Raw genomic sequence first — 23,857 nt, 5'->3', positions numbered from 1 at the left:
GCCTAAAGCAATCCTCCTATCTCAGCCTCCCAAACTGCTGGGATTACAGGTATCAGCTGCTGCACCTAGGAAGAATGATTACTTAAAAAGTACACTAGTGACAGAGCAAGACTCTGTCTCAAAAAAAAAAAAAAAGAAAAGAAAAGAAAAAGTACACTAGGTTATACTATAGATTGGTGAATCATTCAACTTAAAATGTTAAATTCATGATATGTAGTTAATAATGTATCAGATTTATATTATGCTTCATTCATAAAAGCATCCTGGTGTTCTATTCTCCAGATCTAGGTTTTCTCTACAAGGTTGTAATTCAGTGTTAATGGGGTCAGAGCAGGTTTGAGGCTACCACCACCACAGGCCAGGGGCTAAACTAGGTGTTAATTGGGTGACATATGAAACAAAATATTAAACACAGTATGTGTCCTTTCAAAGCCACCTGATTTCCTAATACTTTAGGAGCAACAGATAATATAATCATTAGCAGTAAATAATTCAAGTGACTAAAAATTCAAAATCCACGCCATAATAAATATAATCATTAAAAAACTTCCAAACTATTACACTCAGAATGCATTTTCTCTGGGTTTTTTGTACTTACGTCATTTATCAACACTAAACAAAGGAAATTAAATAATAAACCTTTCATACCTCTTAACAAAATCAAAGAAGGTAAAAAAAAATAATGCACATTTGTTTCAGCTGATGTATTACTTTGGCTTCCTGGAAAATGCTACCATTCGAGGTTAATATTGAAACATATAACTTCAGATTCTATAACTTTAACCAAAGTGTGTAACATAGGTAGAAAATCAAAAGTAACATCTATAACTCGTTAATTTGAATTAAATTCTAAATTGAGTTGTTTTTGCTACCAGATTAAAAAGTAAAAACCTATGTGCCTGTGACCATTTACTTTTCACATATTAATTTACGGGACTATTCTAATGAATACTTTCATCCATAAAACTAAATATGTGAGAAATTTTGCAGGGGATGGGGTAACTTAAAGTTATTTAATGTGAGGAAAACTGAAACAAAAATATTTTCTGGAATCTTTCCCCTGTGATTCATGTATCATATTTGTATGTACATAGAGAAAAATATCAAGTATATAGCTGTGTCAAAATCCTCCCATGAAAATATTATTCATACAAAATAATTATAGACAATATCATCATGAATATTTCATATATCAGTGATTATCTTAGAGAAAATAGCTACAAATTACATAGAAAAACCAGATCAAATGCAAAATTTTAAGTCATAATTGTTTTATTATAACACTGCCTGCCAGAAATTGATGCCAATTTAAACTTCCACTAGAAATAAAATAGTGACCATGTACTTCCCAACGCTATGTTAATTAGAAATACTCTGAAGTCACACTAAACTTACAAACCACAGAAAACTAATCAAACATATTAATTTCCTATTTCCTTCCACCTTTCCTTACTTTCTATCCCCTTTCATCAGTTCTTTCTATCCTTCTTTATTTACTGAATAGGTACCATTAAATGCACTATGAGTACAAAGAGGACCAAAAATAGGTAAAAAGAAGTATGATTTCAAAGAAAATCTACAGTGTTCTAATTGGAAACTGTGACCTGATTCTAATTTAAGCATCAGAATGGTATTTCTCCATGTTTTTAAAGAAAGAACAATTATCTTAGCAAAGTACTGAAGAAACTAATAACAGTAGTCATTAGTACCTGGGAAAATATACCGTGGAACTGGTAACAGGGATGACATTTGTTCCAGATCGACAAATGTTACCTATCCAAAAATGTCTTAAAACAAGTATTTTGAGTTTCTGAGTGTAAACAATTTAACAATGAGTGTAAGAAATTGTAAAGCTAATATATGTAGTTATAACTCAAATAGGAGAAATACGTTTTGACATTATATGGAATTTATGTAATTTCTCACTTATAAAATAGAGACAATAGGGTAATATTAGCTTATGGATGATTATCGTGTTTTTTTTTTTTTACTTCTGTTATTTTTTGTTTTGCAATTCAAACGAGTATTTACAATATATAATTTGGAAGCAAAACAATTTAATTTTATAACAAAGTTGCTTTCCCATATAATATAAATATAAACACACTTTAAGACCTTCTAAATATAGAAAATGTTATCAGGCTCTTAGATCTCTGTTTCTTAAGACATAAATAATGATAACAAGGGTGAAATGCCTTTTGTTTCCTCAGAGGAAGGAAAGGGAGAAACTGAAAAGACACATAAAGACAGTAAGAGAGAATGAGAATATGACAATAAATAAGTGTAACAGTTATATTATCTTCACACACATAAATTTCTCAAATCCAGAAGAGAGTCCTGTTCATGTTTGCTAATTATTAGTATTTTATCCTTTTATTTGCTACTAGGAAAATGGAATATAGTTAAGGATTCCCAGCTTCACAAAGTTTAAGACTACTTATACAGACTAGCCATGTACAAGAAATTAAATTAATTTCATTGAAACTAATTTAAATTCATTGAATTAAATGAATTTAGAGAAAGAAAATATTTGCTTTGGTAGTGGTAGTTTATGAGTAAACCTTTAAGAAATTTCGTAAATATTTATTGGAAGGCTAAGGTGGTGCAAGAAATTGCTAGGTACCATGGTGGGTAGGTAAAAAAAATTCGCAAGGTTTAGTTGTTTAAAAACATTAGAATCTGTAAAAGGAAATGACAATGAATAAAATTAGATAGCATGCAATGATTCCCCTAGGGAAAGGGCACAGTATAAGTATTCAAAAGGAGAAGCCAGGCATAGTGGCAGGTGCCTGTAGTCCCAACTACTTGGGAGGTTGAGGCAGAGAGGATCGCTGGAGCCCAGGAGCTCCAAGCTGCAGTGGTAGTGCAACCATAGTAGACTGTGATATACTATGGTTGCACCTGTGAATAGCCAATTCACTGTTGCCTGGCAACATGGCAACACCCATCTCAGAAAAGAAAGAAGAGAGAGAGAAAAAAAGAAAGAAAGAAAGGAAAATAAGAGAAGAGAAAAGAAAAGAAAAGAAAAAGAGAGAAGGAAGGAAGGGAGGGAGGGAAGGGATCACCTAACAGGATATATGTGGTATTTAAATTGTTACTGTAAGGAAAGGCAGAATTTCTACAACAGGGAAACCATAAGAAAAGATATGATAGCTATGCAGATAATAAATAGCAAGATAGGTTAAGAATAAGGAGAATGGTACTGCCAGTAACCAACATCAGAATTTGAAAAAAAAAGCTATGGAAGCTTCATCACAAATGCATATAATTAAGGTATAATTGAAAATTGTGAGAGACATAATTGTTAATTTTTTTTCTGTGTATTTGAGGCCAAATGTTAAATAATGAAAAATCATAGAAATATCTATGCGTATGCTTAACGTAGAGTGAGAAAACAGTACCAGGCAGAGGAAGCAGGGGCTTCAACTGTGATAAAAATGTGACTGAAAGTTAGAAGAGAAGATAAGGTGAAGATGAGGAAATTTAAATGCCAGCTTAAAAAAAATAATTTTTATAGGTAATTAAAAGTCTGGAGCTTTCTGAATAATGATACTTTGTTCTGTTTTGCAAAATGCATTCTGATGGCCATTTCAAGAAAGAACTGGAATTGAAAAGAGAATGACAAAGCAAGTAAAATATTTAGGATGTTAGGAAAGGTAGAAACATATAATTTGAAATTATAATAAATGAAAGAAAATTTTCAGGTTTGCGTCATCTTTTAAGACGTTCTGGAAAAAAGTTTATGTTCATAAAAGACTTTGCAATAGATAAAATGTTCCTCTATAAAGATGTGATCCAGGGTATTGGTTAAGAATAAAAATTCTGAAGTGAGACTAGCTTGATTAAACAGCAGTTTACCACTGTGTGATCATAAATACTTAACCTACCATCACTATGCTTCAGTTTCCCTACATTAAGAATGTCTCTATCTATGAATTTATATATATACAAACACATATATGTCTATATATAAAATCATTTATGTATATATATAATCACATATATGTTTGTATACAGACAGACAGAGGGAGAAAGAGAGAGGCACATATGTTTTACAATAAGAGTATTTTTTCTCTTTTAATCTGGCTAATAATAGTTCACTCTATTGGATTAAATTAGTAACACCTTTTAAGGTTAAATTTTGCTAATACAAGCAAGTACATAAAATAGGACTTGGTATTTATTAACAACTAAAAATGAACAAAATCTATGAGCTATATTTACTGAATGCCTTCTATTAATATATTCAACCTTTTATATAATTTAAACCACACTTGCCACTTACTACTGCTATATTACCTGAGCCCTGTTTTTATACAGAAACAAACTTAATTTAAAAACCCACATTTTGGAGATACAATTCAATTTGTCTTTGTATGAACTACCTGGTTACTTAGAACTTAAAATTACAGTGTACAAAAATAAAAGTTAATGTTCAAGATGTTTTAAATTATGGACAGAACAAAAGATCATCCACAATCCCACCAAAGGGATACATTGTTAGACTACCATCTGTTCTTTTCCCTATGTATATTTTGCATAATTCTAAATGTCATTGTACACAAATTTTTGTTTTTTCATTCAAAATTATTAATACAAATTTGAAATTCATTTATAGCATCATTGACATTTTATAGACTGAATTCCATCAAGGTGATATACCTTAACTTTGAACATTTAGGGTATTTTCAATAATTTAAATTATATACATTGTTGGTGAAAAAAATTGTTATGTAAAAGTTATTTTCTTTTATTGAAAATGCTTCTTAGATAAATTAAGAGGTGTGAAATTACATGCTTAAAAGATATTTAACTATTTGTGGCCTGTGAGATATATGTTTATTTGTTCATTACCATGAGATTTCTTTACTTAGCAAATTCCTTGTTGTATTATTAATAACAAGCATTCATTGATTATTTGCTATGTCCCACATACTACTCTTAGGGTTTTTACATATATTATTTCATTCAATTCTGACAAGAACCCTATGAGAGAGGTACTATTTTTATTAGCCCCATTTTATACTTAAGGAAATGAAGGTGTGGATAAATTGTCCTACTTTATACACCTAGTAAGTTGTAAAACCAGCATTTTGAAACTCTGTGACTCCAGCACCTGAGCTATTAACCCACTGGTGTTTCCTACATTTCTGTATTTATATATGAGTATAAATATTATATATTTTAAAGACTCATTTATTATGAAGATTTAATGGTACTAATCACATGCTGTTTGTCTACGAAAATAAAGCAGTTTTCAAAAACTCTGATCAAGAAATAGAGTTTAAATATTGCTAATGCTATAAAACTAAATAAATTGTTTCATTTATTAAATTATATATGCTTTATGTTCATCAATTATATATTATTAAAATAATGATAGACCTCTTAACACTGAAAGAAAACAGTAAAAAGCCGCTGTTAGGAAAATTTCTTATAAATATTATAAATGTATGATTACTTGAATTCTGCTTTACATAAAATCATCGGAAAGAAAAATTTTACATATTTGCTTTCAGAAAATTTAAATTAAGCAATATAAGTAATGTAAGTAAGTCACATTTCTATATTCTGATATATGTGCATGTAAATCTTAGTCTTTGAATTTTTTACATCCAAATGAGAAGAGTTTTTTACAAGTAGGATTATCATCCAAATCAGAAAAAAAACACTTTTCAAAGCAAAAAGAAGCAGTGTTAATTAAAAAAACAATTATGCCAGGCATACTGGGCATATGGTCACCCTACGTAGAATAAAGTTTGATTAGTTCTTTAGTATCTAAAATCTACTGGGTAAAGTCCAGAACACATCTTAGGGAGGTAGTAGAGTGGGGAAAAATGACTCGAATTGGTAAACAGGATTTTTGAATTCTCATCCAATTTCATTACTTATTAATATCTCTGAGCTTCAGTTTCTTCATATGTTGAAAGAAAAATAATACTTTCTACCTCTTCGTGATGTGGAGAGGTTTAAATGAGAAAGTGAATGTGGCTGTTCGGTATAAATTGCAAACTCCCTATACAAATCATAGTTATAATATCCAGTTGCATACTTTTTCTAAATGGAATAAAATTGTACATAAGTCACAAAAATTGAAATATAATTCAGTAGATTTATGAGTCGTCCCAAAATATTTATAATATGTAAAATATAACATGATCTCTCAATTTTAAAAATAACTATACTTTTTATCCAAGAAAATATATTGGATAGTTTGCATCAAAGTTGTTACATAACTTTTAAAATTTTTAAAAAATCTTTGACAATAAAAGTATGCTAAATGAAATTATATATTCTTAAATCACTATAAAGAGATACCCTCGTAAATATACTACATTTAAGAATTGGACAGACATTCTCCATATATTAGTAGACATGAGGAACATTTGATTTTCAACATTGAACTATTTTTTCAGTCATAAAGAAAAGCTCTTACATCAATTGACCAAACCTATAATCAGTTGTTTAAAGTTACTCATATTTCATATTGTCTTCTAGCAAATATCACAATGGGCTGCCACTTCAAAATGTGCCCAGATAAACTTGCCTTTAAGTGGCTAACCACTCTAGTTTGGCTAGGGACTCACTAGCATCCTCTCCCAAACACATTAATTTTCCTCAATATGGGACTGGAATTTGTTTTCAAACTCTTAACAGGATCATTGAAAGGAAACAGGAAGAATACTATAAAGGCAAGCCTGGAGTGATTCCAGAGGCAAGTACTCTTGCAGCAATGCATTGGAGTTACGCCAAGGAGGGAAATGCTTTTGCAAATGAATGTAGTTCCACAGTTAAGGAGAAGGTATTTAATTATTTTGTCAACATCACCAAGGCTAAAAATTAAGAAAGTTATGTCATAAGCAATGTACTTGACTTATAACAACATACACATATTCTTTCAGTTAAATCATAAGAAGCATATTGCCTCCTTTGTTTTTTAAATTAATGCTTCCTATAATATTAATACCTAATTTCAAGTATTCAAAGGCAGAATTAATGAAGATGATAGCGGAGCAATTTTACTTTATTTTTAAATACCTTGGTATAGTTTGTAGGTCACAATAATTTTGGTAGTCAAATGTTTCAATTTTTGCAACTGAAATTGATGAATGTAATTAACTTTATAGTACCATATTTAATGAGATGATTTTTCACATTTGAAATAAATAGAGGTTAAAAAACTCTCAATTTTTAATGATAAATATATCTATTTACTGTGGTTTAAGACTGCTTTTCTTACAAAATTCTATATTTAGAAGTATAGAACTCGAGCAACTCCTGTTCATTTTTTCTTAACAAATATATGCGGAAATCATTTGAGTTAAATTACGCAAAGTGAAATAACAACAAGGACAAAAACTTGGCATCTTCTTTATAACCTTTAAGCACAGGGTCTTTATTTCCTATCTTTTGTCAGATAAATTTAATTGTGTACTTTTATATGTATTTCTACTTTATTTTTCCCATTTTAATTGTGCAAAAGTTTTAAGTTCCTTTTTCATATCAATCAAGATCTTCATAATACTGAAACTGCTGCTTTCACAGCTAAGGTGCAATAATGTTCCTAAAAATTTTTCTAACAGTTACTACTGAATCCACCATCACTTTCAAGTAACGATTAACTTCTAGTCAATAGGAATGCTCCCTTTCATTGACTTGATTAGTTCACTGAGAATATTTCTATACTTACCAAGCGGAATTGCATTTTGCCTACAGGCAGGGATAAATCTTCATCAGTTTTTGATTTCCACATATAGGGAAACTGCAGGATTTTCCACTCAATTAGAAATACTGCCAGTGAGGGACAGGGAAGAAGGACAATGGGAGACAGGCTTGACTCACTCAGGGGCATATAAGGAGGCTGCTAAACTGGCCTACTGGACCTGAACCTATATCACCTCCATTTGTTTTACTCAGAGTTCACTTCATAATGTCACCTCTTGTGAAGATGATAATTGAGTGCAGAGCCGTAGGTACTTTACATGCTTAGCAGTCATCCACATTAAGTATTTAACTTTTCAAATAGCACGAAATATATATTTGCTGAGTTACTCCATCTGAAAAGTATATCCAATATAAATATAATGTGAGCCATAAATGCAATTTAAAAATTTCTACCCACACTAAGAGTAAATGAAAGTTGAAAATAATTTTAATATTATCCTGTATCTAGCCCAGTATATCTAAAATATGATTATTTCAACATGCAATCAACATTTAAAATTTGTTAAAGATGTATGTCACTTTGTTTTTGTTTTTGCACTATGGTTTTGCAATCCAGTGTGTAAATTATAATTACAGCAAATCTCAATTTAGAATAGCCACTTTTCAAAACCTAAAGAGCCACATGTGGCTGCTGGTTATAGTACTTGGTAGCACAGGTCTAATTTTTTTTTTAAGTATTTAATTTTAAAAATATTCTACTGGAATAAGAATTCTATGGAGAAGTAATCCAATTTATATACGTATATGAGGCACCAAAACACTATGAGACAGACATTTAAGTTCCACCATGAAGTGCAATATTTGCTAGGATTCTCCTTGCTTTGTGATTAAAACTAGGGCAATATTGTTGCTAAAAGCCTAGGCTCTAAATCAGAATGTCCGAAGTTAGAATTTAAGCTAAGACAAATATTACTAAAGTAACTGCAAGTAAGCTATTTACTCTTGATAGCTTCAGTTTTTTATTGTTTAAAATAGAAATGATAATGATACCTACCTCATTAAATAAGATTGTGTATGTAAAGGAAATGGAGGATTGTCTGCACATGGTAAGCTATCAGGAAAATTTAGTTATAGTAGTTATTATTGCCAGTGGTCCCCTTGAACTCAACTAAGAATTGTACATATAAAAATTGTGCTTCTGGCTTTGCATTTGCACATATATATATATATATGTATATATATTTGAATGTATTATGTTTTATACATCATAAGTTAAAAAGGGGCACTAATAACGTAACTTCATAATTTATTTTCATGATACCTAGAAACAGAATATCTATTAATCTTGAAGACCCATATGACATAGTTTTAAATATCTGGCCACATAATGCTAGGAAAGAGAGAAAAAACGTTTTTATAAAACAAAGAAAAAGGTTTACTAATTCATACGCAATTGTTTCAAAACAAATAGAAGACAAGCAGTTGACATACTATAATAACTAGATCTTTGGCCCACTTCTACAAAAATATGCAGAGGACTTTTGCAGAAGTAAACACAGAGATTTAGTGAGTGAAATTTGACAATTTTGTATCAAAGTTATAGTATTTATAAAAGATAATTCTAAAAGTTTGTAATTGTACTTGTTTATGCTCTGCCTATCATTAGAGCTCTTATTCACACCACTCTTAGCCTCCTATTTACTGCTACTCAAGGGCCCAGACAATATGGGTTTAAAAACAGGAGGAATGGCATGTCATTAAATCCTGTTAAATGTCATCTCAGTCTTGTCAGGCTATATATCCAACTACCCAGTCTCTTCTCTAAACCCCATAGCCCAAGGTGCAACTATTGACTTCCAGGTTAAACACAGGACACATTAAATTTTAGTAACAAATATCATTATCGCCCATATTGATTACATACACTTAGTGCAGATGCTACTGCGGGGCAATCATTAAGTTCAAATGTGACTTTGTTTAATATCTACTGAATTGCACTTCGGGTACAGAGTAGATTCACATATTCAAATAACTATTAATGTTTAAATGTCTGATATTGAAATTTAAAAAGGCAAAGTAGAGTTTTAATAGGACATATTACTTACGTTCACAAGTGTCCCCTTTTTGCTGGTAGCCCGCTTTGCAGATACATTTTCCAATGGGCACTAACCATTCTCCTTCTGCACTGCAGTGCATCCTTGGGGAGTTTTCCGCCTCTTCCTCTGCACTGCTGACACATGTCCCTCGAACCTCGACTAAAGAGGAAAATTCTGAACCAGTCACTGTATCTGGAAAGATAGCTAAGTTCTCAATAATGGACCAGCACTTCTTGTAGTACACTTTGACAGAAACCAAAGCTATGCAAGCCCCTACATCCTGAAAGGCAAGATAGAATCCCTTTTTGGACAAAGGTCCAATCTCTCTCACCTCAGTGTTAAGCTTCATCTTTCTTTCACCAAGGTCACCTTGGGTAAAACTTTCATCTGCCGCAATGGTGTCTATTTTTACATAGAGGTTTTCTCTTATATTCCTGCCAGTGTCATAGTCTGTTTCATAATAGTACAAATTAAATGTTTCCTTGCAAGTTCCCAGTACTCCAGGAAGACTGTTACAATCCCTCAGGGTGAATTTCAATTCTACAAAAATCCTTTGTGCATTGCCTTTTGAAATCCAGTTAGTCCGCAGCCAGTTGTTTTGGTTGGGCTCCATGACTTGGCACACCTGGTATGTTCGTATGGGGGTATAGTTCTCATCCAAACCACTAATTTCTTCCCACTGTAAAATTTTAAAAAAAAAGGTCATCAGTCATTCAGCAAAAAATAACATTTTGCTTTTGAACGTGCAAGTACTTCACAAACACGAATCTTCGGAAAAGTTAGGTTGATTCCTATCTTGGCAAACATTATAAACCAGAGAATGTAAGATTCCAGGTTCTGCTTCATCCTGGTGGTGGAACACACTATGCTTCTTTCTTTGTGTATACATACAATAAATATTTCATTTTGTTTAACATCTGTTTGCCAGTGTATTAGCGTTTCTTTTTTACATGTTTGCTTATGTTTATGTTCTCCATTGAGATTATACTTTTTATAGACTAAAGCTCACAATTATTTAAATTACCAGTGAAAGTATATACATATGGATGCCTGGCAGAATTTTTGATAACTCATTTGACATTTTAAGTGTCCATATTATACTTACAATTACAGAGTACTTAGAAACATGAAGAAGAAAATGCCAAGAGTACTCTGAAATGTAAAAGCATTCAACAACATGTTGATATTTATAATCTGGAGTATTTTACAATCTTTTCAAAATGACATATAAGGAAATAACATTTTACAGAGCTATTTATTTATTCTGGTATTATATATAATATTGTATACAATGCCACATAACTATAAATAAATATGAGAGTATGATTCATTTTTATAAATAAATTGCTTTCAATAGACAATCAAATGTACATGGTAAATCAGTATGCTGGATTATATTTAGTAATAAGCTGTCTGCAGGAAAAAGATGTTTTAAAATGTTCCTTTATATGCTGATATAATGTATACTACAAAACAAGCACATATTAAATATTTTCCCACAAAAGGAAAAAAATAGTTCATTTGTCAGAATTTAGAACAATTTCAAACTATTAAACCATATATAATATTCTCTACTACTCATTAATCAATAAAATCACTTCACCTCATGACCTTAAAAGCCTAAATTAATAGTAGTTTATGTTTTTTGCTTACAATTACTAAAAACTTTCCCACTTTATATTTATAAGGTCTTAATAATGAAATTGTCATGTTAATATTAATTTCCCCAATAAAAATGCCAAATATAAAACATTTGTGTTCAAGTCGAAAGTCGCATAGCATCCAGTATTTAAACTATTGTTTCAATAAAAAAAGAAGAGAAAATAAAGTAAAAATCATGTGGCAAATAAGTTTATTTTTAAAGCCTTATTACAGTACTGATTTATTTAAATGTTCTGTACAATGTTAATACATACTTTTAAAAACAGTCCTTAGAAAATTAACAAGACTGACAAATTAACAATATAATTCAGAAAAATTTTTGGTGATATTATATATTTGCTATGATTTTGTTATACGCAACCTAATATCATTAAGGGTACTCAAATATAGCAAATAACCCATTTTAATGTTCAGCTTTTACTCAGTTCAACTTGCATTTGTGACTAGTTAACAGAGTGCCTATTTCCTTTTATTTCAGTTAGCTGCCTAAAATCTGAATGGCACTCAGCCAAATATAACTAAATTCATCCATTTGGTTGGGTAGATTTTAGTCTCTTAATTAGATTGAAATTCCCAAAACTAGTAGAAACTAGTAATGTTATCTATCAAAAAATGAAAAGCTTGAAAGATGTGCTCTTTTAAAAAACTAGAGTTTGAAGAAACCAAAGCTAATTATTTTGGAAGAATATGTCCCAAGAATTCCTTTAACTTCAAGGACAATTATATTATTTTATTCTGTATAAGAAAAATCAATTTTACTACCCTTGAAACCCAATTATTGTCTATTTTTACTAAAAATTTTATTCCAGTGGGGAGCGCTTCAGGAAAACTGTGATGTAGCTTGCAAATATTGAGACTACATAAATTCATTTAACACAACTGTTGTTATATTATCTCGCTTTCTAAGACACTATGAACATTTCCACAAATGACATCATTGGGAAAAATGTCTTCATACAGACACTGCATTTTTCTAATATGCTTACAGAAATATTTTCTCAAAACTTATGTCCCGGGAACATTTTCTTTATGCTTAGGTATTTAGTCACATGTGAACTAATCTATTGCACAGATATAGAAAATATTGTCGATCATTATTTTCCAATATTATGTTGATGCCCACAGATATGTAGGGTTAACTGTTAACTCAAGATACTTTGGACTGATAGAATGCCTATTTGAGTCCAAGATAACACTGACAGTCATAATTTGTCATTTTGTGTATTACATGGATGAAATACTACAATCATACATCAGTTTACTTCTCCTCAGAGATAAAACCATCCTCTGTCTCTATTTGTTTTAATTGATGGATGGTAGAAAATGGGCTACATCTGTCATTGGCAAGAAAGGTGTTTCATTTTTTATCATGAATGGCTGTCTATAATGTATATTATTTTACTCACAGAAACCACTTCTCTCAAGAAAGGTATTATATTCATACCTCCAACTCATGGAATTTTTATATTTAATCTGTCAAATGGTTGTCATTGCTTTATAATTTATTGTAACCAATACAGATAACCACAATATGAATGAAAGAAATCTCTTAAAATTTAATTTAATGAAAACTCTGAATATTTTAAACAGATTTGTTTTGTTCACATTTTACATTATTAAACTGACTTTCAGTTCTTCACTATGCTGATTTTATGATCTCAACAATCTATTTCAAACTATCATTCTCCTCTTTGCAAAATCTGCTACAGTTTTTATATCATAACTTACATTCCACACTTTTGACTTCAGATTTTTTAATGGGCCAAAGATAAACTTAAATAACAATATATTTTCCTTTCTCAGAGCCCTCTTCCTTAATAAGGAATAAAGAATATGCCCTCTCTCACAATAAAAATAAGATCTGAAGATATGGATACTAAACTAAATTTACATATGAAAAATAATGGTCAGTATTTTTGAAGACTTACTAATATTTTTGGTAGATTATTATTGGACAATTTTCACTCATATCTATTCCAGATTTTTATTGTAATGTGTGCAAGCTTTGCCATCACTTCTGATTAATAACAGCAGATAGCACATAATATAAATTTGGAGAATCTATGTTTTATAGCAAATTGTATACAAAAATGTCAAGCATAGCACATTTTTAGTTACACTTTAAAGTACATTTTGAATGATGTTAAAACCGTTTTTAAAAGAGGAAAACAGATTACACACCATTTTAAAGAATTACATATGACCTACCTGGTGATTATACTACAGAAATATAAAGCAACTAAGTAGGTTTAAGTGAGCTTGTGAAAGGAATGTTCCCGCTAATTAGATAGCATTTATAGCCTGGACCCTCAGGTATGATTCCACACAATAAGAACTCAAAAGACTATGGTTATAAGAATTTGTTTTTCCCATTTCCCCAAGTTTTCAGTACACCTTTTCTACTCAGAGAACTCAATGTCTCATTATAAACACAACATAATATTGGATAAAATACTTGGAATTAAAAGAGTTTATACATGAAGAGTGTGAAAATTATCCAGGAGGGAAAGGAAAAGTTTTGTTTCTTATTTTACAAAATAAATAGTGATATTTCATGACGAAAAGAACTTACCCCATTAGGTGGAGAGGAAATCCACTCCAACTCTGTTTGTTGTGCTTTAGAATCCAGCAGTAGTACTGAAAAAGAAAGTTGTATTTCCAGATGTTACATGAAACACTTAAACATATATGTAAACATTTTTAAGGTGAGTCTTTTATATAACCATCATTTTATGACTTACTATAAATAGTAAATGAATGGCAAAATGACCTGCCTCCTGATACAAGTATATTCCACTTCCTTAGAGGAAAAAGATATTAAGTCACCAAAGTTATATTTGGTACACTTTAATTACAATATTAAAATAAATCTTAAAATGCAATATTAGAATAAAAGTGAGGGTAGAAATTTTATATGTGATACAGTAATTCTACTGTAATGATATATTATAGTTTTGTAAACAATTGAGTCCTTCAAACTTTGTCAAATATAATAACATGAACATAATAAGATGTCATTCCTACATTACTCTCGATCCAGTCATTAATTCCAAATATTCTGCCAACAGTAGTTTCTATTGTGTTTTGAGAACTAGAGTTTATCTTTTAAAAAAATCTTTTCACATATGGTGTCTTTTCTTAAGCTAAAATGAATACAAAAAATGTTAAAAACTATGTTAAGCAAAGTTATAATCAGAAAAGTTAATTGCCTATTATTTACAAGATATATTTTTGAGTTAGTCAAACATCAACTTTTTCAGCATTTTTTATTTCTAAATTCTCAAAGTGTAAGCTAATTCTCAAAATGGCATAAACTCTGAGTTGACTTCTAAATGCTTGTATTTCACTTTTATGCTATCAAAAAGCATAATATGATTAACATTTATATCAAGTATTATAAATGTTCCTGATACTATCAATATGAGAATGCATTAGAATGTCATATGCTAATGCACATATTTCGAATTTGATACATTTTATTTTCTTTTAGAACAATTACTTTGCTAAAGCACTCATTCTTTTGATCAAACTGGTTTCAGAGTTACATGAGTTTTTGCACTTTAAAAATATTTATCTGATTCTATGTCATTTTGACAAATGCATAAATTTGTCCAGAAATAATTGTGAATATATTTTAAGTATGTCAATAGGCTTAGAATCAGCCTCAGCAAAATGTTAACATTTTGACTTAAAATACATGCTTATATGAACTTTTAATAATTATGCAATTTAATCACTAGGGATAAAATATCTATTTGAAAGACAATTTAAAAATCCGTAACGATAAGAAAACAAAGGAACAGTTGATTATGTGTTCAAAGGACCAGTTGATTTTGTGTTTAACTCCTTTACACTAGTCAAGGTTATTAACTGTAAATGAAAATAGATATAGAATCACTAGGGTTTTTGTTTCCTCATTTCTTTGTTTAGCATTTTACACTTAAGACTCCCCAGGAAGACTTTGACAGGAAAAGAAAAACTTGATCACAAATATTAGATTCCCTTTCAAATGAGAAACGTACACACAACACTTTTAAAATGTCAATTTGTATTTTAACTTGTAACATCGATAAATCGTTGGACTAGCGAATTTACATAAAAAGTAGTAATTTTTAAAGTTTATTTTTATCCCCAACCTTTGAGATGAAGCACAAGGAAACAATGTGGGTGCCAGGTACTCTTTAATTTTTTTGAGATGCTTTTTTTCTTTATTTTTGTTATTTTTTTCTTGTGTGCTGAATACAGACAACAGGGTTTTAAATCCAGGTGACCTTGGGTCATTTCCGAGAGTGGAATAAACATTGCAAGATTACTGTTTATTGCCATTCTTCTACCCTTCAGCTCAGTCTGGGGGTGGAAGAGGGACCTAAGCAGAGCAGTGAGGGGCAACAAGTTAAGAGAGAAACAAATGAACAAATTAAAACAAAACAGAACCCAGCCCTACAACGTTTAATTAGAAGCCGCTCTCAAGTGATCAGTGCGTCTCTCTTCTGGTCTGTTCGCTCTCTGGTTAAACCCTCAAGTGAGCGCGTTTCCCTTCCCGCTCGGAGCAGAGTGCCAAGCTCCCTTTGCGCCCGCAGAGGCGCAGTCTCTGGGATCACCCGAGAGCTGGGGCGCAGGCAGGGGACTCTGGGGCTCCGCGCCCCGCTGTGAGGGCCGGGAAGGTGATGGGATATGGGACAGATGCAGGGCGCTCCCCGGCCGACCCCGGCCAGGACCGCGCGGGCAAAGGCTGGCGTCCCCGGGCTTGGGCGGGGCAGTCGGCGAGGCGGGGCGGGGGCTGCCAGACGGGCGCGCCCGCTGCGCCAAGCATCCATTACGCCTCGGCCAGACCTGGGCACTCCAGGGAGCCAGTGGCGCCCGCGATCGAGAAAGAGCTGGGAAAAGGAGAGTGGCTTTCGGGAAGCGTCTGCTCTGAGGGGAGGCGGCGGCGGCGGCATTTACTGAGAAAAAGTAGCAGCTGTACTTTGCCTCCAAGCCTCAGACTCTCACAAGCGCTCCCTGTAGCCATGATAACTGACCTACCCGAGAGAACGTGCACAAGGAAAGTGAGGGGAGGGGGTTTCTTATCTTCCTCCAGCCGCCCGCAAATACCCCAGGAGGTCCGGCACCTGCTCCAAGCTGTTCCCAGCGCTAGCCCTTGGGTGCCGCGGGATGCTTCGGGGCTTGTGAGCTCCTAGAAGGCCAACTCTCGGTCGCCGCTGAGCCCTAGAAGCGTCGCCGCCTAGAACCCAGGCGCATTCGCCTCCCGCCAGCCACCGACCAACACCCTCCCTCACATCGCCCCCGCGCCTTTTATACATCTCACTTCTGCATCTAAAGAATTCAGGCTCCTAAAATCAGAATCCTCTTCACGTAGCTTGCACCCAGAAGAGCAAAGCCAGCGAGACATTCTAGCTGCAGGAACCTCTCCCCCTAGTGATGCAGTTATTTATAGCCCAAACTCCAGCCAGAGTCTGCGTGTGTTAGCGCTCGGGGCTTCGCCGCGGCGGTGCAAACTTTTCCTCTGGTCCGCTATTCCAGAGGAATCACAGGGTGCCAGGGCTGAATGTTTCTGATCGCTAACGTCAGGGGGTAGAAATGCGGTTTTGGAGGGGATGAGTGTGCGTTTCTAGCAGATGTCCGTCCATCTGCAAACACGTAACCATCAGCTCGGAGGCCTGGGGTTCTCTGAATGGGTTCAGCATCTAAACAGGTTGCAGATGTGGAAAGTGGGGTCAGAAGGTCAGGCTGAATGAAGGACTAGAATGTGGCGCCGGGCTGGAGGGGGGCTTGAGTGAACTAAGAGGGTTGAACGGTGAGAATAAAGAAAAGCTCCACTTAGTTTTCAGGAATAGATAAAGCAAGGACCTATATGTAATCCCCCATCCCAACAACCCCCGCCCAATAACCACCATGACCTAAATTTGATAACAGATTTTTCCCCCTCTACACTCAGAAATAAGTCATTATTTCGATTCTGCTTTTAACAGATCAAAAAATGAAACTTAGATACATAGCCTGGAAGACCGGGGGCGAGGGGATGAGGGGGGCTGAGGGTAGGATTGTGACATTGCTCAAAAGCAAGACACTTCCATTGACAGGGTTTATTTTTCCCCAGCTCCAACTACAGGCACCGAAAGGTATTTTACCTTCCGTCAAAGGTTCAAAGGAGAAGGAAAACATAACCACATACAGGCGTATCTATAATAACTGGCCAAATAAAACCTGCCTTCTCCTACCGGAACCAACCCTCAGGGTCTAGGTCTTTGGCAAGGTTTGGCCATTCGGATTCCTCAATTGCTGGACTCTGGGGCAAATAATTGGGGACTTCGAGTCGCCCAGGCGGCTTCCCCTTACAAACTGCACGGCTCCAGCCCGCCCCCTGCCTCCGCGGCCCGAGCAAGCCCGCTGGGCTGCCGCTGCCCCCACGACCGTTGGGCCGGACGCGCAGCGCGCGCTGAATGGAGACATCCCCGGCCCGCGGGTCGCGCGCCGCACGCCGCGCTTCACCTCCCCGGCGTTATTGTTCCGCGCCGGCGGCCGAGCGCCAACCGCAGGACCGCGCCGCTGCCTCCGACGCAGTGAGCACTTCATTAGTAACCCGAGCTCTCCAAAGTCTCTGTCCCTCTGGGAAGGCTCCGGGCTCCCGCCACTCGCCGGCGGGCTGGCAGGGACGCTACGGGCTGCACTCCCGGGTCTCCAACCCAACTCTGGCCGCAGCTCCCACCGAAGGCGAACGCGGAGGGAAGGAAGAGCTAGAGGGAGAGATGTGACCCGCCTGGGGTCCTACGAAATAAGCTTGCCGGCGGTTCCTCCAGCCCTACCCCACCTGCGTTGCTGCTCACGCCCTCCGGACTGCCCGCGCCAGAAATCCCGCACCCGTCGGATGGACGGCCCCGGGCACCGGGCTGCAGGCGGCTCGGAGCGGCCCTGGCTCGCGCTCGTAGTTCCGCCTGGAGCAGCCCGAGCGATGAGGGGGCGGGGAGCCGGCGGGGGAGGGTCGCCCGGCGCCGGAGGCGCGGCCGGCAGCGCCGCGGACGAGCTGGTTCGTGCAGGTAGGCAGCTAAATAAATAAGTCAGAACAAACTTTGCTTTCCCATCACCTTACCTTCCTTCGCAGCCTGCGCCTCCCCCGTGTGTGCAAAGCGGAGCAGCCAGATGTAGCATAAAATAATCCATGAAGGGTACCGAGTTTGAAAAACCATGGTGCATAAGCAGGTTTTATTTTAGGTTTCAATTATCTTGAGCCGTGGATTTTTAAATGCTGTTTGTTCCGAAGTAGCTTTTTTTTATTGCGCTCCTTGCATCGATTCCCCTTCTCGGCCCTCGACCGGCTGCTCCACGTTTAGCTTTTTTTATTCGCCCCCCCCCTTCCTGTTCGCTCGCACCGTGTTTGCTGCCTGCAAGTCTCCGACTGCAGACCGGCCGCTTGCTCCACACTCCAATAATATCAATTAGGGGGAGGGGGCGGGGCTCCGAGCCCAGAGCCTCCGCCACTCGGGCTGAGTGGCAGGCACAGCCGGCCTGCCAGGAGGCGATTCCCAGGGCCAAGGGGCGGGCCCTGGCGAAATGGCCGCCCCGGCCTCGGGGGCGGGGTCCGAGGTGGGAGCCAATCGTTGCCGAGCGGAGTCAGGTTGCTGGTCCAGGATTCCCTCCAGGTTCTGAGCTCGCGCTGGATGCTCGGAGGAGAACGAGGATGGCAGCCGAGGTGTGTGCTGCTTTGGACGCTCTGCTTTTAGCAACCGCAGCTTTCGTGGAGCAGGATAAATCCGAGAATAACGCTCCCAACTTACACCCTTGTCTATAGCTGTACTCCTCGCGGTCTTTTAGAAACCAGAGGCGAAGCAAAGCCTTGTCTCAGCTACCAAGCGCGGAGCCCGGACAGTGAAATGAGCTGTGCCTTTAAGTAAAGTTCCTTTTGCATTTTTTGTTGTTAGAACCTCCGCGGGCAGGGTAACTTTGCTTTTTGCCTAGTTGAAAAGTTTCTCTCTTTTTGTTACTTCAAGAACAGTCAACTTTGAGTACTATCCACCACAATTCCTGTCAGAAAAAAGTAACTAAATGTATTATGTTTAAACAATGTTTTCAAGAGTTTGCAACAAGCTCTGGCTAAAGAAACAGAGGAAAGGGGAGTGGGAAAAGGAAGTCTTTTGTTTCAAGCTCCCCTTCACCTCCACCTATCTTTTCACCGTAGTTTGTTGAGGGAAGTGGAACATGAGGAGAGAATCTTCTGAGGGTTGCGTATCGTTTTTCCTATGCATTTATCATTTTCTAAGGGTTTCCTTGGATTGCCTATACTCTGATAGTTTCCATTTCGCTGCATAAATTATACTTAATATTAAAGAATGTCATTACGTGTTAAATTCATAACACGCAAGACCTTTCTCTTTCGCAAGTATTTACCATTTTCAGGTATTATTCAATACCTATCTTTCAAAGAGAAACTAGAATTAAAAAAAAAAAATACCCAATATCTCTAGTTGAATTCATCCAACCCGAACAGCAAGAAAGACTGCGTAGAGAAATCTGTTTTCTATTAGGCAGTTTTGGACACTTTTTATTCAAGAGGTGGATAATAAGAGGAAGATCTTTAAAATTTTAATTGCCAAATCACCCATTTCAAAGATCTTACAGAGTAACTTGATCACATGTTTAAGATGAACTTTTTGTTATTGTAGTTCTCTGTCATTTATGATTTCCTTTTATTTCTGATAGGTACAAAGTTTGATCTCACATAAGGCTCCAAACTTTTTCCACCCTTTCTACCTGGAAATACAAAGTAAATTGAGTTGTTTCTGGTGTTTATAGTAGCGACTTCTTAAAGATGACAGCCTCAGATATTTTTATTTTATGGTAAATTGTCTCCTGTAGTTTTGATTTGCCTAATAACGTGAAAAAGAGATATGAAATTTTCTTCTTAAACCTCTCTGATTCTGTAGTTTCTGTAACATTTCTTAAATGTTACATATTCCTAGCCATTATGCCTATTTAATATTTTAGAAATTGTATCAAAAAGCATCTTAAGTGCCTTTAAAGGATGCATAGAAAATGTAAATGAGTAATAGATTAGCCTTGGAAAGGGACAAAAAAATATAAGGAGAACACACTTGTTTTAGAGAAGATGAAGTGGTATTTACACAAGTAGAAGATTTAAGAAAGAAACTTGTAAACTAAAACATTAGAGTTAAAAACATAAATCCCCATAATTAGTCTTTAAAATGCACAGAGCTACAAACTCACAAATATTAAATCACTTCTAATAGTTAAAATTAATTTTCCAGTATTTCAACACTTTCCCCAGGGTCTCATCCCCACTTCCTAAAATGATACCAAGGTAGCCTTTAAAGTTTAAAATATTCCTTTCATCTATTGAATGACTAATACTCAGCGATGTGTATACAAATACTTTTCTATTAAAACCAGGAAACCAAAGAAGTAACATCCTTCACTCCTCTGATGAATGTAGGTGATGTGGTGAGCCCTATTTTTGTGTCCCTCCCTTCTCTCTGTCAGACACAGGGGCATGTGTAGCCTCACTCTTATTTTTAGAGACAAGAAGCTTCACATTAAATGCACATGTGCCAGGTTGCTGACAGTTCTCCCTGCATAGCTGCACAATTATTCTCATTTGTAGGTTTTTCAACCTTCTCTTCTTTCTTTTGTAGTATCTAGATACATTGATAAAGAATTTGCGGCACTTAAATAAATGACAGTCAAGAAGACAATGTGCAGTATACTGTATATGTTTTATTATATAAATTTACATTAGACTGTATTTGACTAATGATAAAGCATATAAACTTATTTGTACACGAAGCCACTGACATAAAAAAATCAGTATATAAAAACTTTTTCATTTTAAAATAACATATAAGGGTGAATTTCCTCACACCATTACAGTTTATTTTGGCTTCATTTCTGATTTAAGCATATTATTTCTAGAGCAATTATTTTTAATAATGTGACATGTTTGTATATAAAGTGAATTCAAAAGGAACTCGTCTTCCTGAGCAATATCAAATAGTGTATGAAACCAACACATGTGAGCCAAAGCAGGAATTCCGAAAACTAGTTTTAAATTTTTATGCATTCATTGTACACTTACGTTGATAGTGACAGAGTCATTCACATATATTTAGTGAATTTTAAATAAATGGAAAAAGAGGCTAAGGTCTTAATATTTTTATTTTATGTCCTTGCTGTTTAAACATCTACCATAAATGTACAGTGGAAAGATGAAAATTCCTCTCTTAAGATGCAAACAAGATGTACCCAATTTTAATGCACTTTGTATTATTGTATTTGTATAATTACCAATAATCACATGACTGTACATGTAGGAAAATGCACAAATTCAGAACACACATTCCAAACGAGGATACAGCTGTTATTTTCTTTTATCTTGCTACAATACTAGTATTTACCTCACTGTTTACCTCTGGGAAATATTCTCTGATTTTAAGAGAGAAATAGAAGTAAATTATAATGACTTCAGGGAATAAGTGATAAGAATTTTCAAATAAAAGGCTGTACTGTATGTGTCTAGTATTCAGGCCTTTTTAGGATAGAGAAATAATTGGAGATTTCTGTGTGTTCAAATCCAAGAATGTCAAGCTAAATAGTTAACAACAACAACAATGAAATCAAAGGGCTGTTTCTGAACCCACTACTTTTGTACTTACCATGAAATTCATTCACAGCTGGCAAATGTGAAAATGCAAGTTCATCACAGAAAAAGGGTAATTTAAACTGAATTAGAAAAGGTACTGTGCAGAAGAAATTGATTATAAACAGGAAAGAAGCATTATGTCTCAGTTAATAGATATTACAGAAAATTGGGTTCTCTGATTTCAGTCAAAATATAAACAACCTTTCCACTGTGTAGGAAAATCATTTACATATTTACATTAACATGATTTATGTAGTGTATATAAAATATTTATTTGCAGCCTAATGTAAAAAATATATGTAGACTAAACTCATTAAAAACATACTAATTCACGAATTTTTCTAAGCTCAGATTTAGCTGAAAGTATAGGAAGTCAGAGGTCAGAAATCAAATAATAAGTCAAGGATGTATTTTTTGCTTTTGTAAAATTTCAGTCACTTTTGTGAGGTCAAATGAATAACTAAAGTTCAGAAGATTACAATTTTAATTCTTTATTTATAATTACCAAGTTGATTTAAGACAGTTTAACAAATAAAAATACAATTTCTATCTAAATTATGAGTCCACTTGAATATTGCTAAGGTACCACTGAAATTTTCCAGTCACTTAAAATGTTCACAAGTGTTCAAATTACTCTTATTTTTTGAGTGACAAAATGTAGTTTCGAAAATGTAGCACTTTATACTTAAAATCAAGTAGCACATGTTCAGTGCTTTCAGTGGACTTTTTTTTTTCCCAACTTGATTTTGCAGGGGGAGGGTCTTTTCTTCCATTACTTACACTTCATTTTGCCATAAATCATCAAGACTGATATGATGACTGGCTTAAATTATGCAAATTACTTCTACATGCTTCCATGGTTTCTCATGTTGTAATTTTTAAGCTCTTCAACCCAGAGGATTTTTAAGTATCAAGATCTCTGATACTTCAGTGACCACAAGGGGGCAATAGGACTTTTGGGTGTCCTGGCCAATCAAGTCCACACCGAACAAGGTAAAGATAATTGTGAAATTTTATGTGTATACATTTGTGCATATCTATGTACATATAATATGAACATATAATATTTGACTCATTGATTACTTTTAAGTTTCTTTTTCTCTCTGTACCTATGCCAGCCTACTAAATGCCTTCATAAAAATTTGTGAGATGTCCTTTGACCTATTTTAGTCTATAGAGGCCAAGTTAAATGAATAGGCTCAAAGGCACCTTAGAAGGTGAGTTATTTTATGGAAAGGCTCACTCAAGTTTTGTTTTTGTTTTTATTTTTATTTTTTTAACTAAACCAAATAATTTTGAGTTTCCAGAGAGACCTCAGATATTCTCTTCCTTAGTCTGTTCCCACTTACATTAGTCTTTTACCTGAGAAATAGGGCCAGGCTGGGATGGAGCATGCTCTGGGCCTTGACAGTCCAGAGATTTTAAGGATCCTCTGAAGTTCCCAGAGAACTTTCTGGGTTTAGGAATATTTTAGACACCAGTCCTTATCCTGGTCTTCTGCTATGGCTAATACTAAAATGAAATTCTGTCAAAATTTGCCTGACTAATCTCAAAAAGTTCTAAGAAGAGGTCTAAAAAATATGAGTTTTTATGTATTGAATAATTTAGAATTTCTGTTTTAGAGAAAGAAATGCATGCGTAATGCCCCCTAGTTGTGAAATTGTAAAGCTGTGGACATTCTCTCCATTGAGGAAGGGTAAAATTCTATACATACCAAAGGTGATGTCTTATAATACCTCTAGACTTTGCATACAGTTGTGCTCTGTGAAGAAAAGGCACATTT

At 35.0% G+C, this 23,857-nt stretch overlaps 1 protein-coding gene across 7 annotated transcripts in view; it reads right to left on the bottom strand.

The window, feature by feature from the left end:
• EPHA7 (EPH receptor A7) overlaps positions 1-18,872 on the bottom strand; it is a 181,794-nt gene extending 162,922 nt beyond the window's left edge. For 3 of the 7 annotated variants that reach the window (XM_032275228.1, XM_032275229.1, XM_032275231.1), the window contains exons 1-3: positions 18,514-18,828; positions 13,996-14,060; positions 9,771-10,440 (exon numbers count right to left, since the gene is read on the bottom strand). In XM_032275228.1, coding sequence (XP_032131119.1) covers positions 9,771-10,440; positions 13,996-14,060; positions 18,514-18,610 — 832 coding nt within the window. In that variant the 5' untranslated portion in view covers positions 18,611-18,828. Of the gene's footprint in view, positions 1-9,770; positions 10,441-13,995; positions 14,061-16,731; positions 17,324-18,513 lie in introns of those variants that run through there. The other 4 variants (XM_032275233.1, XM_032275234.1, XM_032275230.1 and 1 more) reach the window with 3 other exon arrangements.
• Positions 18,873-23,857: the final 4,985 nt, after the last annotated feature.

This window comes from Sapajus apella, unplaced genomic scaffold, assembly GCF_009761245.1.
Source record: "Sapajus apella isolate SASKATOON/1434 unplaced genomic scaffold, GSC_monkey_1.0 scaffold6, whole genome shotgun sequence".
Classification (NCBI taxonomy): domain Eukaryota; kingdom Metazoa; phylum Chordata; class Mammalia; order Primates; family Cebidae; genus Sapajus; species Sapajus apella.
This window is presented reverse-complemented; position numbering and strand designations above follow the sequence as displayed.